The sequence below is a fragment of the Neopsephotus bourkii genome, unplaced genomic scaffold, assembly GCF_033783945.1.
Source record: "Neopsephotus bourkii isolate Nb327-2 ecotype Australia unplaced genomic scaffold, CSIRO-AGI_Nbou_v1 NB_1630, whole genome shotgun sequence".
In the NCBI taxonomy this organism is placed as follows: domain Eukaryota; kingdom Metazoa; phylum Chordata; class Aves; order Psittaciformes; family Psittacidae; genus Neopsephotus; species Neopsephotus bourkii.
Genome location: NW_026902105.1, coordinates 11,955,160 through 11,974,720, shown reverse-complemented (window position 1 = coordinate 11,974,720; position 19,561 = coordinate 11,955,160). Strand labels below are relative to the sequence as shown.

The 19,561-nt window shown below is 45.2% G+C and overlaps 1 protein-coding gene across 19 annotated transcripts in view; it reads left to right on the top strand.

Moving 5' to 3' along the window:
• The first annotated feature begins 4,311 nt into the window (after positions 1 to 4,311).
• The window catches only part of MTSS1 (MTSS I-BAR domain containing 1), a 126,634-nt gene continuing 111,384 nt past the window's right edge, over positions 4,312 to 19,561 (top strand). For 14 of the 19 annotated variants that reach the window (XM_061373529.1, XM_061373518.1, XM_061373524.1 and 11 more), the window contains exons 1-2: positions 4,312 to 4,632; positions 4,747 to 4,874. In XM_061373529.1, coding sequence (XP_061229513.1) covers positions 4,803 to 4,874 — 72 coding nt within the window. In that variant the 5' untranslated portion in view covers positions 4,312 to 4,632; positions 4,747 to 4,802. The remainder of the gene's footprint in view (positions 4,633 to 4,746; positions 4,875 to 19,561) is intronic. The other 5 variants (XM_061373528.1, XM_061373517.1, XM_061373523.1 and 2 more) reach the window with 1 other exon arrangement.

The window sequence follows — 19,561 nt, the reverse complement described above, 5'->3', positions numbered from 1 at the left end:
GTGGAAAACTAATTTAGCCCATTAAAAGTAAGCATCTTGTCCTCTATGTGCTCTGAATGAGTGACATCCCATGTTGAACTTTGTTGAAAATGTATTGTTTTTTCTTATGAGAAAAGCTTACAGCTGAAAATGAGACCGCATTGATATTTTGCTGCAGAGTTGTTGCCTGTAGGTAGGCTTTAGATGGAGCTGTTCTATAGAAATCAATCCTGGTAAAGCAAAAGCAGCTGTTATTTTGCCAGCAAGCAGCAAGCAGAAGTGATTGCAGAGGAACCCCCACTACAGCAGTCCTGCTTAGTAATTTAAAAACAATTGAGGGCATAAAAATAACCTGAACATAGATGGAGAACCACAACATTGTTATTTCTTACGTTTTGAAAGCAGGGACTAGTTAAAAAAATGTGAATTCTCCCTCACTAGGTCTCCATCTCCATGTATGACCAGTGAATAATTAATCCTCTTTAGATATATGAAAAAGTTTTCACCACTGATAAGGAGGGGTGACTATCTAATATTTGTAATGCTGCTGGGACAGCTGGCTCACATGGGTTCTGGTGGGAATGCTCCGTATTTCATCAGTTCCTTTCATCATCTCTTTGGCTATGTTGCCTGCTATCTTACCTCTCCATCCAATCAGGCACTGTAAAATGAGCTCATCTTCTTCTATGGACAGAGGATTGTACCTGGCAAGCACCTTGAGGACTGCATGAAATCACGTCAGGGACTCCACCTCTTGGAAGCTCTTGGGCTCCTTTTCTCTCAGTCTATGAAGAAGAAATCACTGTCATCCTTCAAAATAGAAATCATTATTAGAAAGCCTCAAACAGGGACAGAATACTGGTTACATAACAAAAACCCCCACCAACTATACATTTGTTTTTCAAGTTTATTAATACATTTTAAGAAGGCTTAAGGATGAAAGATTCTGTGGCAATGCAATGCAGTATTATAATATTAATTTGCATCAATTTCTTAAAGAGATAATTCAATTAAATAGTTCAGCCTTTAGCAACTTCTTTTTAAAAACCATATCTCTTTTCGAACTGTCAGCCACTTGAAGGAAGAGCCCTTGATTCCCTCATGATTATATGCTAGATGAGGCAATTTTTCCTTGGGGAATAACATTAGCTAAATTAGGAACACTGTAATTTAAAGGTGATTAAGTACCTTTTGTGATTGTTGTTCTATGACTTCAATCTGATAACACTTAAGTGCATGTGTAATCTAGTCTTCCACAGGGCTACTCGCATTCATAAGTGGATTTAAACCTGTGTAAGATCAGGACTTAAATAAGCACCACAGTTAAATATTTTATGGCACATTAACAAAGTATACATTTGTTCTTATTGCAAGGACATTTCACAGTTGTGGTTGGTGCAAAAACACTCAGAATGCTTTTAAAAACTGGGATTTTCATTTTACAGAAGAGAGAAGCAAGGCATGTGAAAGTGAATAGATACGTTCTGCTCCACTGGCAGATCTGGGAACACAGTGTGAACACTTGATCCTCACAGATTTGTGCCTGGTTCACTCTGTACCTTGTACTCTGTACCTTGGAGCTCAGGGTGGGAGGAGCAGCAGGAACAATCCAGACCAGGCAAAGTGACCAAGTCATTGCTCAACCTGCCCACTTCTCTCTGGAGAAATTCCTTCTTAGCCAGCAGCCCCTCTCATGATTTCAGTGGAACAGGCTTTTTGTCAGCAGAGCACCCAACGTGTTGAAGGATGTCAGAACATGGGCTACTATTATGCCCTTGGCAAATTTTAAGGTTGGCATCTGTTGGAGGTTGCCAAGTAAGGTGCACTCAGCCAACCCACTGTCGAGAAGTGGTGCTGGCATTTGCCTGTGCACCAGGATATTTTACAGAATGTCATCACTTGGTAATGAAATGTTCCCCAGTAACGATGCCTCATGAACACAGAAATAGCCTTTGCCCATCAGAAAGTTTAGCAAATAATGCTTGCAGGAAGTGATTTGCTAGGAATCAATCAAGCAGATCCCAGAAATAATGTGACAGATGGTAACCCGATGTTACCGCAGCATCACCAATCTACTTTTTACTTGCACTTTAAACAACCATTTGGACTCAGGTCTTTAAAGAAGAATGTTCACTCTCTCACTCTACAGCTGGTTGAAGCTGAATTGAAAATTCTGTCATTAAAAGTCACTGAAAGGCAGAATAAAATTAAAAGTATGAAATTTCCTTCAATGCCAAAGGGAAAAAAACATTCAGTTGTCAAGACTCTATTTTGATGCCTTTAGGTTATGTGCCCTTGCTTTATTTTTAGCTGTGTTATGCTACAAACAAAAATTCTCAAATATAAAATTAACACAATCATTATTCCAAGTGCTACGTACAATGCGAATTTAACAAAATAGATGGTGAAATGACAAATACTGGAAAGAACAAACAGGTTTCTGTTCGCATTTTCATTTTCTGCACTGTGAATACAAAGCTCATTGAAATCATCACATCTCCATTTTTCATGACCTAGCACCTTCTGAGAGAAAAATACTCCACCTAAGCAGTATTGTTAAGGTCTCTCTAGGCTGTGCCCTGGTGCACTCAAGTTATGGTAGTTTAGCAAGTTACTCATCATAACCAGTGGTGTGCACAGCTTCTCCTTTTGAATTTGCAAGGTAAAAAACCACTCTTACACTGTATGCCTAATTTGCTTGTTATAATTTATTGAGGCTTGAAATGCTTACTCCATTTTCCTGCTGTATACCTGCACGATGTTTTGTCACTGTATGAAGACTTGCTCATTGTTACAGCCCTGATTTATTAACTAAAGCATTAATGCAGTCCTTAATCAACAGCTTTTTCTTTATAGCAGGAGATTTTTCTCCCTCCTATCCCATGTGCATCATGCACTCTGCAACCTTTCACAACGGGAATTCTCATTCCCTGCAGAGGTTAGCCAAAATACTGCTTGCGCTAAACCAAGGATCATCCCAGAAACGGGACAGCTGAAGAAAGCAAAGTAGGCCACCAACATTCCCTGCTGAACTGCTGGATGCGACTGTCCGAGGGGAATGCTGTCACACTGGCTGTGTGACAGCACCTAAGCTGTGCATGTGATGAGAAGGTATTGTTATCCCAGGCTGTTGGGGTCATTCACTGGGCTCATCCTTGGGAGCAAGGGGCATACAGAGCCACAGAATGAACCGCTTGGTCAGAGCGGGCTGAGGTGTTTCCTCCCTGCAGTCAAGTGGGGAAAAGCCGAGGGGAAATCACTGCAGCAGCCGGTGCTGCCATGGCCCCACTGCAGGCAGGGCACCTGCCCAGCCTCTCCCTTCAGTGCTACATCAACATGGAGAATGTAACCTGTTAACACGCATGGCTTTAAACTGGAAAAAAGTAGATTTCGATTAGATACGAGGCAGTTCTTCCCTGTGAGGGTGGTGAGGAACTGGCACAAGATACCCAGAGAAGCTGTGGCTGCCCCATCCCTGGCAGTGTTCAAGGCCAGGGTGGACAGGGCTTGGACAAACCTGCTCTCATGGAAGGTGTCCCGCTGCCTGTGGCAGGGGCTGGAACTGGATGAGCTTTAAGGTCTTTCCAACCCAAACCATGATTCTATGTACCTAGGCGTTTGCAGGGGGTGAGCTGTAGCTCATATAAGTATTTACATGTATAAATATGTACGTATGACTATGGTGTTCTGCAAAATTTGGCACAGTGCATGTGAAAACTGGATTGCCTTAACCCCCCCGTGTTTTTGCGATTTACTCTAACACCCTTACACATCGCCTTGCATTCCTGGGACAGGATGCATGAACAGTATCTACAACTGAAGCTGCTGTCACTGCACTACGCTGGGTTGTATCTTCCGTTGCTCCTAACTCCGCCGGGTGCTTCCACCTCGGCCATTCTCAGCCGGTGAGCTGAGGCAGCTGGTTTTCCCCATGAAGACCCGAATTTGGGGCAATTTCGGTGAATGTCACCACTAAAACCCCCAGTTCCGCCGGGTGCTCTGAGGGACGGGACCTCCCTGACAAACACCGGCGTGATGGAGGTGGCGGAGGCAGCGAGCGCGCCGGCCGCGGGGCGCGAACCCGGCGCCCATCGGCCGCTCGGGGCCAATCAGCGGCCTCGTTGGTGACGCGCGGGGCGGGGCGGGCGGTGCCCGGGCGGGCGGGCCGGGGCTTTCCTGTGGAGGGCGGGCAGCGGGCGGACGGGTGTAGTGGAGGCAGCGGCAGTCGGGTCGGTTGGGGCAGGCAGGGAGTCGCTGTGCTGCGTCCTGTGCACCGGCTGGACGCGTGGTCGCACCTCTTTTTTTATCTAGACACATCGGTGTATATAGGGATACAGGTTTTCCTCTTCAGTTTCTCGGGTGTGCGTGCGCATCTGCCGCGGAGCTGGCGGGCTGCGGGCTGCCGCTGCGCTGCGCTGAGCTGAGTTGAGCGCGTTGCCGTGCCGGAGGCGCGGGGGGCCGTGGCCGCCGCCGGGGCTCAGGCCGTTCCGGGCAGAGATGGGTTTCGCGGCTGCCCGTGCGAGGGAGGACAGTGGCCGCTCGGCTCCGAGTGCCCGGGCGGGGAGGTGTGTGTAGGGACCACCGCCGCAGCACGGGGGTTTGGTTTTCCCCCCATTCTCTCAGCTTTCAGAGGTGTAGCAGGCAGGGGTTCAGGTGCGTTGGGTGTTTTTTTTTTTCCCTCTTGTTGCCTCCGTCGGCTTGTTTGCCCCCTCCCCTCTTTTCTATTTTTACGTGAGGTGGAGACCGGGGTGTCTCATTTTTCTTCAGCTCGGTAGTGAAATTGCAGCAGTTTGTGCCTCCTCCAGTGTGCTCGAGCGAGGAAAATGGAGGCTGTGATAGAGAAGGAATGTAGTGCGCTCGGAGGGCTCTTCCAGACCATCATAAGCGACATGAAGGTAAGAGACAAGGCTCTAGGGAAGGGGGGGGGGCAGGTGAGAGGAAACCTCTCACAACCCGACCCGATGAAACTTTGCCCTATGCGATGCAGGAGCATCGGGGGGCAGCGGTGGCAGCGTGACATCCCCCCCACCCGCACCCCCCGGCCCTGGGCTGCTGCTGCCCGCGACCCTGCCCCAAAGCTGGGTGCGTGTCCCTTGCCGGTGAAGGCATCCCGGATAAAGGGACCCCTGGTAAATACCTCAACCCTATGGTTTGGGGCTTTCGAGTTGCTTGCAGGACACCACCTCTCCCTCCCTCCCTGCTTCCCCGTATTCTCTCTCCCCTGATCAAACGTGCAGGCTGTTACATTGCGCCAGGGTCAGCGTTTTCCAAACCTATCTCTTTTTATTAAATCCCTTTCGGTGTTTTATTTTGGGCTGTGGGACTGCTAGCAGGATCAATGCAGTGCGGTGGGAGCGTGGTGTGGAGGAGATGGGCATGCTACATGTCAGCCGTGGGGTGGGGCTGGAAGGGGCAGTGAACGGATGGATGTCTGTGCTGATGGGCACGGTGGAAAGAACAAATCTCAGCCTGGAGATGCTCAAAAGTTGATGCGTGCCTGGGTTAAAATTGATACTCAGTCGGTTATGTGGTATTATTTTCATGCTGTGTATGCTCATGGGGGTGGCATTTGCTTCTTTCTGTGCACGAATGCAAAGGTCTCAAGTTGCCAGGTCTCTTCTCTCTACCAGGCACCAAAAACCTCAGGCAGCACTGACCCCTTCTACCAAAGAGTCCCTCTGGGAGCGGTGCTCCCCGTCTACCCTTGGCAGCCAAGGGCACTTGTGCAGGGTTTTCTTTGGGTGAGTGGGTGCCTCCCGCCCTTCGCTCGTGGAAATAAATAGCGCAGAAACCTTGCTGTGTTGTGCCAGTCATGCCTCCCCCGAGCCCAAGGGCTCAGGGCGCCCTGCCTCTGGCGTGGCCGTACTGCAGAATACTGCAGTGTTCCCTGGACAAGGGCAGCTTGTCTTCCTCCCAGGGGCTGGCTGGGAAGGATGCAGTTGTTGGCAGATGTTGGGGGATGTGTGAAATAATGGGGGGGACCGCGTAATGTGAAGGCAGTGCCCATGTGTGTTGTGCTTCTCCCAGCCAGGGGCACGGGATTTCTGTGGGTGTTTTAAAGGGTCCAGGGCTGAGGAGCAGGGAGGGCTGCAGGAGAAATTGCTGCCAAGTGGTGGTGAAGGAGGACGGGATCTGCTTTAGGAGGAAGCCTGGCAGAGGTGAATGGCTTCTAGCGTATCTTTTTTTTTTTGGGGGTGGTGGTGGATGAGAAGCTGTTTGCACTAGAAGTTAATTTTTGGCAAGTGTTCATATGCACTTTCCTCTCAGCACATCTTAGGAGACATTTAATTAAAAGCACGGCTTGTCAAGAGCAGGCAGATTGCGGAGAGGAGGGGGAGTGTGTATGTGTGTATCTGTCAAGACAATGCTGCAGTCCTGGCAGTGGTGTTCCTCAGGCTCTTAGTCCCTTGTATTTTTTATAATGACAGCATTTTAAAATAAAACAGCAAGCCACCCCCCCAAAAAAAGCAGGAACGAACACAAATCCTGGCATCATTTTAGTGGGCTGTGCAGGGAGCATGCAGGAGATGTTCTGTTCCAGATGAAGTGTGGTTTTGGGCTTCGGCACAGAGGGACACCGAGTATGTTTATTCTCGGCTTCTTTCCATAAGTGATGCATTTGGTTTATCTTGCTTTTAAGCAAACAGGCCTTTGCTGTGTGGATTTATTTATTTATTTCCTTTACACATGGTTACTTGCATGGGAGTGCTGCTCATCAGGCACAGGTTGATGTGAGCTTATGGAGATGGGCACAGGTATGAATATTTTTTCTCCTAGTGCTCCATAGTAGTGGAACCTGTTCTGTGGACTGGCAGTTATTGAGGGGGCAGGTTTGCAAGCAATCACAGCAGATATTTAGCAGCGTGGTAGTTGTTAAGGTTTACAAAAAATCTGCTTGTTATTTAGCATGAGCAGAAGAAATAATTCTTACCTGTAGCTCAGTTTGATGCAGCTAAGGCCATGCTGCCACTGAGGTGCTCTAGGATCCTTTGTGACTGCTGCACAAAGGATTGTGACAACTTCTAAGAAAGAATAGCTATTTTTGATAGCTAACTAGAACCTTTCCACTAATGATACCTTTAGTAGTAAAGTGAAAATTAGCATTTGAAGTGCTGTTTCACATAGCTGGGTCTGCGTGGGCAGGCTCCTGGCAGGCTCTTGGAGATGTTGCGTAGGGGTCTGCCCACACATACCAAGTGCACTATCTGTGCCTATTTCTCATCACCGCTGTGATCAAGTCCCCACATGCCCTGCAGTGCTGAGGGATTTGCTGCAGCATCTGCCTTTTTTTTTCCTTAACTAAATAATTTGCAGGTTCTTTTTATCATACAGATTGCTCCGCCTTAAACCTGGTTGTAAAGATGGCAGGGTTAATCAGCAGAGTATTAAAATGACTCTGAAGTCTTGCCAGTAGAAGCAGATGGGTGCTGCAGCCGAGGTGATCCAGTCCATGTGGACTGATTTTTCTCTTTGTTCACAATAACACAGAACTAGCTCAGGTGTTAATTTTGAGCTCTCCTTCATCTTTACAAGGTTACAGAAACTGGAATTATAATTCTGAGCAGTGTGGTTGTTTCCATTTGTCTCTGGACTGTGTTAACTTTGAAGCTTAATGAGGGCAATATATGCCAGTGTGATTAATGCATCACATTTTTTGATGGCAAGATTATCTCTTGCTGTCTGAGGTCTCTTGAGCTGCCTTTAATATTTTCTCCAGAAACCTCACATTTCTCTTCACCCTCCTAAAAGTAGCTTTGTGGTTAATGCTCAACAACACAAGCTCCAAAATAATTTGCTGTAAAGCCCTAAATGATTTGGAGAAATGATGTACTGTGTGCAGTTCTGGTGTCCTCAACATAAGAAGGACATGGAGCTGGTGGAGCAAGTCCAGAGGAGGCCACAAAGATGATAAGGGGCTCAAGCACCTCATGTATGAAGAAAGTTGAGTCTGTTCAGCCTGGAGAAGAGAAGGCTGCAGAGACCTCATAGCAGCCTTCCTGTATCTGAAGGGGGCCTACAAGGGTGCCAGAGAGGGGCTCTTCATCAGGGACTGTTCACAGTAGGACAAGGGGTAACAAGTTAAAACAGGGTAAGTTTGGGTTAGATATATGGAACAAATTCTTTGCTGTGAGGGTGGTGAGGCACTGAAATGGGTTGCCCAGGGAAGTTGTGAATGCTCCATCCCTGTCAGTGTTCAAGGCCAGGCTGGACACAGTTTTGGGCAACATGGACTAGCATGAGGCATCCCTGCTTATGACGGGGGGGTTGGAGCTGGGTGATCTTAAGGTCTTTTCCAACCTTATCCATTCTGTGATTCTGTGTTATTGAGTTAAATATAAGAGTGGTTAATAGCCATCCCATTTATACCACACTTAATGTACCTCTGGAACTTCAGTTGCCTGACAGGGGAAGTCCATGTCTTTCATGCAAAACAAGGGTCGCGTTTGTTGAGTAATGGCTGGTGTATATGGTGACAGGGTTGTTTATGGAAAGCCCACAATGGGAATTGTACTTGGCCCTTGTGCTTTATAACTGGGCTTCTGTGCTTTGAGATTTCAGGATCAGATTAAAGAATTATAAAGGTGGGAAAAAGTCTGCCCATCCCAGCCTAAGTTTAGATTCATTGTCACAGCCCTGGTGTTTCCTATGGTACGTCACGGAGCATGTGGCACTTACAGTTTGTTATACTCTTATGAAAGATCTTTTTCAAAGCAATCAGAGTTCATGAAAAGCAAAATAAAATGTGCATGTCCCCATGGAGGAGCAGTTTTGTGTGCTGCGTGCAAATGTAGTGCTGCTCTCTTTGAACGTGGCATTCGTTCTGTAGCTCTCTGTGGGAAGGGAGTATTTGATCTGAATGGTTTGTAACTCATTTCTGGCAATTGGAAAATGAGATGCTGCAATGTGCTGCTAATTTCAGTGTTTCTTGTAGTGCAAATCAAATTGGTGCAGATGATTTTGGGGAGGCCCTGTTGTGGATGGGTTTCAAAAGATCTTGTCTTCTCACGCAGAACAGATCCTTTTTAATGCTGGTTTTCCTTCTGAGCCTTGCTTTTTACCTTCCTTTTAATCACACTGTTCTCTGCTGTCTTGAAGGAGAAAGGAAAACAGGAGGACACCTCTGAAAACATTGAAATTGGCAGTGTTTGTAGTTCATCACTTGTGTGAGCCTAGTTCTTTTGCTTTTTACATGTTCTTTATTTCTCACACCTCTTCTGTAGCACGTGTTTTGGCAGAGCAGGGGCTTGTTGTATGTGTATGGCACACGACACCTGTGGGGTGGGTGTGGTGGGAAGATGAGTAATGAGCAGTTGGATGAACACAGGTTTGCTGTGACTTCATTTATACCAAGTGGGAGGACTTACTACATTTTTATGGGCCTGGTGTGGATTACCAGTTGGTCTCACTCATCTCCCACACGTGAGAGACATGAGGGAATCTACGGAAGTCCTGTTGGTGAATAAAAACAAGGTTCCCAAAGGAGTAAAATTTTTTAAACTCTTTTATTTCAAGTATGTGTGCCTTATTCAGCAAAAACTCAAAATCAACCTTTGTTTTTGGAAGTAACCTCTAATGCTATAAAGCTTCCCTTCACTGCATGGCTGCTGCTGTGACTCTTGGATGAGGTGGTGATGCACTTCTGCTTTCGGCCATGCAAAGCTCTTAGTCAGAGGAGAAGGACATGAACACATGGGCATGAGAAACATTTATGTTATTGCAGCCTCTTATCTCCTGTTAGGAGAAGTGCCTGGTGAGAGGCAGCATTTTAATCTTGTTTTTTGTTGAAGATAGAGCCGGCGGTAGGGGGGTGGTAGCCCCATCAAGGATTAAGAGACATTTGTTCAGGAGGCCTGGTCTGCTGGGGTGGGGATGGCCTTGTGCTGTTCACACAAATAATATAAACTGAGTGGAAGAAATATTTGATGGAACAAATAGAAATGCTGAGACAGTTACTACAGCAAGTGCAGCTGCAGGTCTTCTGTGTCCATGTTAATCCAAGGGGCAGCCCACATATATCAGAGAATCTGGGCAAATTAGTTTTACCCTGACATACTGTAATGTGACAGCTCTTCTGCAGCTGTGCTTTATTTGAAGCTTGGGATCTCTGTGGAGGTTAGGAATGTTCAGTTCAATGATTTTTAAGGTCTAGTTTCAATCCAGCTGTTAAGGATGATAACTGCTGTAAGGGAAAACAAATGTTTCATGTACAACAGACAGGTACAGTCTTGGAGAAGAAAGGGCATCTCTGTCCTCCCTTTCCCATGCATACTGTGTTGCATTGGTATGTCCCTTGCGTGACAGTCTCTAGGGCAACTGATCTATTCCAAACCTAGCAAATAGCCATTTCTCCCCCTTCCCCAAAAAGCGTGAAATGAACTCATTTCCCCTCTCTGCAGCTTTTCTTCCCCTTTCAATTTCCTTAATGACTATAGCACTGAGGCATTCTGAGCTAAGCTGCCTGCACTGGTTTCCTGCCTCTGCACCCTCCCAACAACCTGCTTGCCCCAGTGGTTGGTTTGTGTACAGTGAAATTCCTTGCTTTTTCTAAGCAGCTGCAGTATCTTCCTGTAAACATCTCCAAGGCAGAGGGATTGATGTGCAGGTAATGATGGTGCAGGAAGGGAGCCACTGCGTAAATAGTGGGGTTCAAGCAGCAGGGATAGATGGGAGCATACTTACTCACAAGTAAGTTATTCTTTCAGGGACACATTCTTGATCTAGATGCTCTTATGTGAGTGTTAACAGTTTACACAACTGAGCACTCGCTGTGTGCATATGAGGCTGGCTTACACTGCAGCATACCCAGCGCAAGGATTTCTCATGTCTTTTAAGAGTACTCCTTTTGGATCCAGCAGGATGCCAGGAGCTGCAAAATGGGATTTGTGAGGTTGTAAGTGTGGAAGGAGTTGTGCAGTGCTGCACGAAACACAATTGACTGAACAAATGTTGGAGGACAAGAAGTATGTGTAATTACAGGCTGGGCACTGGTTAATACCTAACAGAGGGTGATATTTGGGAGAGTTTGCTGCTTCCTTCCTCAGTTCTGAGTGTGCACAAGCTGGACCAAAATCTTTGGTATACAATACCTAAAACCCTCCAATTTTCTTTTTTTTGCCATGTTTTTTTTTCTTTTCAAAGTACAGAAGTTGTAGCAGTTGATGGAATCTGTGAATCTGCAAATAGCATCTTCTGCTCAACAGACTGTGAGTTTTCAAGCTTTTGAAAAACATTTTTAAGGTTCATGGTCTACTTGGAGACAGTGTGGTCTTGAAGATAAGCAGGAGGCTGCATATGGCAGAGAGCAGAATAGGAACTGCATCTAAAAAGGGTGGTTTTGGTCTGCTCCATGCTCTGCATGTACAGAGAGGTTTGAGTTAGTACTGTAAAGAGTACCTAAAGAGTAGCCTCTTTAGGCTGGGTATGGGCATACATCTCCCTCTTCAAGTGTTTTTGGTTTCATAATTAAGTCTGCCTTGATACTGTAAGGTGCAAGCACTGCTCTGTTCACTGGCATCTGTGCTGACCTGAAGGATGTTGATTGACTTCTTCCTGCTGGGCTGTGAGATAGCTTGAATGCTGAGATGTTTTGAAGGATAGGCGACAAAATGTCTGGTAGCTTTGTGGTTAAGACCATAGCAGCTTTCATCTTAAAGTGCTTTGTGTGTGACTTAGCTGCAAAGAATGGCTCCATTTTGCAGAAAGGCAAGCTATGGCTGCAGGTTCAGTGACTTCTTTCCCCTAGGACAAGAAGGAATTGAGTACATCTAGAGCACGGAATAAATGAGGGGATGTTTTCCAAGCTCCCAGTAGAATACATGTGTCTATCTGCACATCACCACTTTGTTGTTACTGCTTAAGATGTATTGCTGTTCCTCCCCTGTGATAACTCAGCATTTGCAGGCAGAAGAGATGACATCTACAAATGACTGATCAACTCTCAACACAAGTGTCTTGAACTCCTGTTCTGTAATTGAAATTGCAGGACATCTTGGTTTTAGTGGAGAAGGGTGACTGGAGCATCTTAACCATAAGCTGGTCAATCACGAAAAATTTGGCTTTGTCTTTGTAAGGCTGTATATGAGCTTTTCACTCTTCTGGTCATCACTGTATAGTTCACTTTTATTCTAGGATACTAGCTGGAGTATAATCGTCATTTAACAAATCACCTTGGGTATTTTTGAGAACACTTGCAGGAAAGCACTTGTGTTAGTGTGTGTAGTGCCAGTGATGAGTAAGTAACTAGAGACATTTGGTTTGTGATACAATTGTGATACAATGGGTTCAGATTTGTGCCCATTTTTATCTTCCACATAAATTGCCACCATGCTTCTCACCCAAGCATGAGATTTTACTTTTTTTTTCCACTTAAGTGACATCTGTGCTTTGCAGTGTCTCTGAAACCCTTAGGGTAGTGGCCTAATTTGGGATATTTTTTTGTTAATAAAGCTTTATTTGTGATGAGATGCCTCTTAACAAAATTGTCCATGGGCAAACCAAGTGTTTAAATTGAAGCCTGAAAGTGATTTTTTATTTTTTTTCCTCATGAGTGCAATGGAGAGAAAGTAGGCTGTGACAAGTGTAGTTGCACTTCACTGTCTGCCAAGAGCCAAACTTCACAAAGCACTAAAAACGTTGGTACCTGCTGCTGCCTTTTGCACAATGAAGTTCTTCTGTGGTCAGCTCAGGTGCGTATCAGCACTTTGCCAACAGGCACTGCCACTTAACTGGGTCTTCAAGATTGTTTTGACTCCTTGTGTGCTTCAGGTTGTGTTGAGTGAACACTCAGAAATGAGGGCTTCTCCTTGCTTGGGAAGAAGTGATGAGACCCCAGTGGTGTTGCTGGCATTAGCAACACCAGGGCTGTTGGCTCGAGGCTGTCCTGTGTAGGCATTAACTTGAATGACTGCCTCCTGATGTTTTAATTACCTTCGTTTTGATCCAGCTGAAATATTGTGGGTTTACCAAATAGCTGCAGAGTATGCACGGTGGCCACTTAATGATTGAGTGCATGAAAGGCGGTATTGATGAGTCTCCGAGGAGAAATCTGCTATTCAGGCTTGCAAACTTGTTTAGACCTGCAGGGGAGAATGTGGAACTTAATGCTTCCACTGGAAGAGTACTTAATGTCCAGCTTTTTTAATGTAGCTTGGGATAAAAGGTCTCTAGAAGCTGTGGCTAGTTGTTTTCCTCCACCCCCCCCCTTCATCCTGTGAATAACTTCCTATGTTTACAGAGTGAGAGACTGTATGTTTATGTATGATGTATTTTCTCACAGTGTAACTTTTGTTTGCTAATTACCCAATCTTGCATTTAAATCATGAAGTGGCTGCTTTGAAGCCGAGTTTCTTCATCTTACAAGCTATGAAACTGGGCTGTGGACAGTACAGGTTTGAAGTGGTCCCTATTGATGTATCAGGGAGCCCCACAAGTTGGGTTGTGAGCTTGGATGGCATGCAGCAACCACGGGGGATGAGTTTTCACAGGTCCTTGCTGTACTACAAATCGAAGTCACAGTCATGGAGCGACTGGTATTTGTCCATTGGGGATGTTTAAATATGGGCTGGTGCAGTGCAGGCTTTATTATAATAGAAATTAGAGACTCTAGAGCTGTAACAACAGAATGGTATCAGACTTGGGTTCTTCCTGCCTTTAAATGGTTAGCGAGGTTTACCAAGTACTGCATTTCAGTGCTCAGGGTACTGGGCATTCTTTAGAGGTCTTCAGGTGGTCTGGGAATGTAGAAATAACTCGTGGTAATTTCCACACCCCCTAGCAGGGTTGATTACCCTTTTCTGAATCCTCATGGGATTTTAGCCTTGACTTTCTCAAGATACCATGCTACTGTCTGTTTTTCTCCATGTCCCAGTGCTCTGTTTAGACTGAAACCCAAACGGTTTTGGAAATAGTGAACAAGTGGCTCTGTGATGCAAAGAAGAACTGTCTAGTTCACAGTTATTTTAATAGCGTCTGAGATGTCTTCAGTAGTGTTTTGTTGCATAGTTTGCAGTGGTGTGATAATGTATCACTGTGAAAGCAGACCTTGGCATGCCTATTTATACTGAGGGAAACTTGTTCCTAACCCTGTTGTTGCAGAAATAATGGAAATAGATGTATGGCTACAAGGCTTTGATTTTAATTACCCCTGCTTGCTTTCCTGAAGGGTAGTTACAGCTTAAATGACATCTTAATCTGATCTTTGACATGCTTTTACTTTCACTGTGTGATTATAATATCTCAGTCCCTGAGTTTGTACCTGTCTCCTCCTCCACAGCTCTTGCTGTGAAATCCTGTGAAGTTCCTATCTTTTGCTATTGATGACTTAATTCCTGTCCCAGCACATGTTCTGCATGAGTTGAGAGACCTTTTGCTGCTGGAGCTAAACTCAAACTTCCACTGTGCATGGCTGTACCTTTAGCCCTCTAGCTTAGAAAGACCAAAGGGGCTTTGCAGTCAGGTAATCCCTTTTCTTGCTTTGTGGTAGTATTGTGCTTTCCTAGAAGACCCCTACATAAATATGCTGCCCTTCCTTAAACAGCTCCAGTAAAAGGAAGCTCCTGGCCTTTCAGAATTGTCTGTAAACTGGCCTCATAGTTGGATGGGTTCTCCAACCTGAAATTTCTCTGCTGCAAGTAAAACTTGACAGTTTTTTGTCCTATATCACTAGGAAAGAGCTGATAGACAACATCAGTCTATAGGATGCTTTTGAAATCAGTACTGAGGCATTGTTGGTTCAGGTTTGGTTATGAATTTGAGAAATAGAGGGTAGGTATAGAGGGTAGATTCAGTTGGACGTAAGAGATTTATTTTTTTTTATGGAATGAGGGTGGGGAGGTAGTGAAACAGGTTGTGAAGAAGTTGTGGATGCTCTGGAAATGTTTGTGTTCAGTTTGAACAGGGCTTAGAACAACCTGATCTAGTGGAAGGTGTCCCTGCCTGTGGCAGAAGGGTTGGATTAGATGATCTTTAAAGGTCCCTTCCAACACAAGCTATTCTGTGGTTCTGTATATTTGAAATGAGGTAAATGAAACCATAGAAGCCATGGAATAGGTGTTTCTAGGTCTTCAGAAAGCTAAGTTAGTTTCAGTCTGTTGAAAGACTGGTGAGTGAGTGGGAAATAGATACAGCCGAAAGAGCTTCATAAGACATGCTCTTGAATTGTTTATTTTTCAACCTAGAGAGAGGCAAAGCCAACAAGCAGATTTTTTTTGGACAGAGAAGAGCAGTTATGAACTTCAGGTGAGATGATGTGTGTTCTCTGCTCACCTGTGTGTTGCAGGAGCTTTTGTGGCTTATTAAAGGACTAGACAACTCTGTTCGTGAGTCATGGACTTGGCTAAATGTGTGGATTGCACAAAGGACCACGTTTGGTAGTGCTTTGTAACCCTTGCAGTGGCTGTGGCTGCACCCAGTTGACTACTGATTTCTTTAGAAAAGAGGAAGAGCTTCCAGTGCCAGATGTTAGCTGGGAAGGGAAACTGGTTGTCAGATACTGCATCTTCCATATGTTGAGACATCTGTGGCTGGAACTAATTTTTTTCAGGCTGTCATTGTTTTCCTGTTCCTTTCCCTCCACTTTTTCCTGGTTTTTGCCTGTTGAAAGCCCCCTGGAAAAGTGATACTCTCCATGTTCAAACCATACTTGCTTATCCAGGCCATTCTTTGTGTGTAGCATCTGTGACTTTGTCTAGAACAATGAAGTCTCTTTGCCTCTTGGAGGTAGCGTACTGAATGCCACAGAAATGAGAAATAATAATCCTTCTGATTGTGATATCTGAGAAAACTATATTAAGAAATATGTTATTTTCAGTATATTTAACTTTAGAGGGGTTGGAGGACACATACAAGAGCTAAGTTACTTTTTTTTTGCCCCAAAGATAGATGTGGTATTTGGATATATGGGCATGGAGCTTGGTAAGTCATGTGTGTTTGGGATTCAGCTTTTTAGCTGGCATAGCTGAAGGACTACACTGAGCTGAGCAAGTCCTAACTGCTGTAGCCTGTGTAGGCTTTATTCCATTTTATTGGAGTCTGCAGGTGGGTGACGTTCAGCATTCTACTGGAAGGCATTCAGATATTGCTTTGATAGCTGGTGAGATAAAACTAGGGCACTGCCCATCTGAGCCCTTTCTCTCCAGCTTCTTTAGCTAGAACAGCCAGAAGTAGATTCTGAATTTGCCTCACTGTAGAGCAGCTCTGTCTCCTTCCCTCTGCCCTGGAAGTTTAGATGGGTTGTTGATGGGAAGAAACTGCTGCCTTTGGACTCACAAGGGCTGAAAAACCTTTCTGATAAATGAAAGCACTTAAAAACTCTTGACAGTGTTCCTTAGAAGATGTGATGTGTCTTGTCTGTGGGAGTTGGGGTGCATGGAAATAAATTATTAAAGGAAGTAAGTGCCTTTTCTCTTAATGTAAAAAGAATTGTAACTTCCTAGTAGGAGTAATGACAGAAGAGTTTTAAACTGTCAAGGCTGCAGATTTTCAAGTTGTAATCTTAAATAAATACAACAATCTGGGTTCTTATTCTTGCTGTTAGATGTAATCAATAACAGATTTCAGTAAATACAATTCTTTGCTGAAAGTCTACCCTTCCTTTATTGAGAAATCATTGAGTTTCTCATCTGGGTCTCTTCTTACTGCTACTGCTGGCCTGAAAGGGAAACCTAAACTTCAGTAAATCTCTTGTAGAGTTGTGTTTGTGTAGGGTGGCTGTGCTGGTTCACAAGATAAACAAAGAGAAGCAAGTTCTTCCAGAGCTGCCTGTTAGGGATCATTGCCTGATACTGCCTCGTGTGGTGGGCTAACCTCAGGCAGCTGCTCTCTCTTCCTCCTCCTCAATGGGACGTGGAGAAAATAGGATGTGAAAGCTCATGGGTTGAGACAAACATGAGGAGGTTGCTTACCAGTTTCACAGATCATAGAACAGTTAGGGTTGGTAAAGACACTAAGACCATCTAGTTCCACCCCCTCTGTCATGAGCAAGCCAGACTTGGTGTGAGAAGATAAAATTTATTGCTAATTAAAATAGACTTGGGTGATGAGGAAAATGGACAGAAATGAAAGCATCTACCCATGGCCGTGGGTCCGGATGTTGGATGGGATTCCCTTGCATGAAGATGGTCCCCAGTGGCAGGCAGGGACAACCCATCCCCAGGAGCTATGGCTATGGAGGAGGCTGCCTGGCTGGATGCTGGTGGGGCTGGGTGTTGGTGTCTGGCATTCACTAGCTCAGTGTGGTGCTGCTCGAAACCCTTGTTGTGGTGCCTGTCGCTGAGGGAAAGCTGTTTCATGTCCTTAATTGTGCACTGGCTGCATTGGTGACAGGCACGAGGCGCCATCTTGTTTCGCAGCCCTGAGGCGGAAGGGTGGTTCCCTGCCCTGTGTTCAGTGTAAGTTACCTGGAGCTGGGCCCTGGGATCAGGCGATTAATCACCTATAAACTGATTAATTAAGCAGTAAGGTAGGATGATGGCATGTTATGGCTTACAGGTGATGTGCCTTGATGGGCAGGTGGGCCCCACGGAGCAGCTCGAGGGGACATGGCACTGAGGAGAGCTGTACGGAATGGTGGAACACCCATTTCATGGAAGACATGTCAAATTGCTTCATCCGATGGTGAAGAAATAACTGGGCACACAATAGTCTCCGGATTAAACCATTAATGATTTCAAGAACCTATTTAAACAAACCCTCACCATAACCAATTTCTATTCTAACCCATGAGGAGCTAAAAGGAGGATTTGTGACCCAGATTCCTCTAGCAGCTCCTCTCCAAGCAGTGGCGGAGGCAGCAGAGGCCTCCTGCTTCCACAGATAACACCAGGGCCTGAGTAGCCCTGACATTTGAAAAGGGAAAAATTGATTTGCTTTATCAGCTGGTTGGAATTGGAAATTGCAGAAAGAGCAGAGGAAGCTCTGGGAAGGACGGGATTTAAAAATACTGTGTTATTACTCTTTGAAAGTGGCTTTTTGTCACGAAAGCACTACTAGGACAAAGACGTCCAACTCCACCTGCTGTTCCGTTGTGCTTAAATTGAGATAGTAATAGATGTTGAGTTAGGGAGGAAGTTTGATGGCTCTTTAGTGTGCACTTTCCACCGCCGTTAGTATTTCTCCTGACGGCTGCTTTGACAAAGCAGGAGCTATTATTGCAGACATGGAGTGGTGGCTACTATGGTGAAGGTGGCATGTGAAGAAGCCTTGGAAAAGGAGCTGCTCCATAGAGTGCTGGAGCCCTGCAGTATTAACAGCTCTAGCTTGGTTCCTGTGTCATCTCCATGGTCTGTCCCCACAGCCATGACTGTAAATGGCTTCCTTGCTTCCTAGGTGCTCGAGATGGGATAAAACCCCAGTTCCTAGGTCTTGTGAAGTGGTGGTGGTGGTTGTGCCTACTTCTGCTGTAGGTGGGAATCAAGGGGGTTTTGGTTTCAGCGGGGATGTGGTGATGGGAGATTTTTTGGAAGTGCTGAAAGACAGAATTTATGTGAAGGCTTCAGCTGTGTGTTACCAAGAGAGAGGTGAGCTTGAGGACATGGCTTCAGCGGGGAAAAGTGAAAGCAAGTTCTGCTGGAACACAGATAACACAAAATCGTCTAATTTTCATCCGAGTTTATGACAGCGAATTCAGAGTTGCAGAAAACAGATGAAGACCCCATGGGCTGAGCAGATGATGCAGGAGTTCATATTATTGCTGCAAAACTGCTGAAAGGCTTCCTTTAACAAGTGAAAAAGCCCCTCAGAAACAAAACACCCCCACCACCTTCATCCCCCCAACAGTACCTACTTCCCAATTTATTAATTCAGTGACATTGAAACCAAAATGCTGCATTCCTCTGTTGCTCAAAATAAGATGAGGTGCTTTTGGCCAATGCAGGTGAAGAGATTGCATTGATTTCAACCCAACAAATCTAGCAAACTATTGAGGTGCACTGTTACAGCTTATTTAAGTAGGCTTGGCTTGAAGAGAATAACATTTTTAAAGACAAAGAATAAATGGTTGTGGAAATGCTTGGTGACTGTTACAATATTGCTTGCTTTGTGGCCACACACACAAAAAGGTGTTTTCTTCCTGAGCTGTGTTTTGATAGGAGTGTCTTAAGCTTCCCCATGAAGCAGCTAAATGCAAGGCTGGTGTCAATCTCCTGCATGCCATCAGGCATGTTTAGCTGGATAATACACCATCAAGATGGAAACATAATCGGGCTGCTTTGGTATCCTCCGCTTGCCGGCTTGTTTTGCTCGAGAATCCAGTAAAGCCTTAGGCCCTGCTGTTAATTGTCAGGGCTTTCAGGGCTCCTGGCATACGCATGCATAATGCATACACGGCATGCAGGCAAACACTGGGAGACCAGGTTCAGAGTAGGGGATTTCAGTAAGACTAATAGGTTTAAAGAAATAGCATTTTTTTTTCCTCTTTGAAATAATTGGTATGTTTCTTTCATTTTCTACCCCCCCCCCCCCCAACGTCTGTCAGTTTTTGCCTAGGACAAAGCACTTTATATTCTAGGTCTCACTGCCCAGATAAATGCTGTTTGCTCTTTCCCCTTCTGTATTTCCCACTGGCTTTGTCATGTGTAGGTATAAT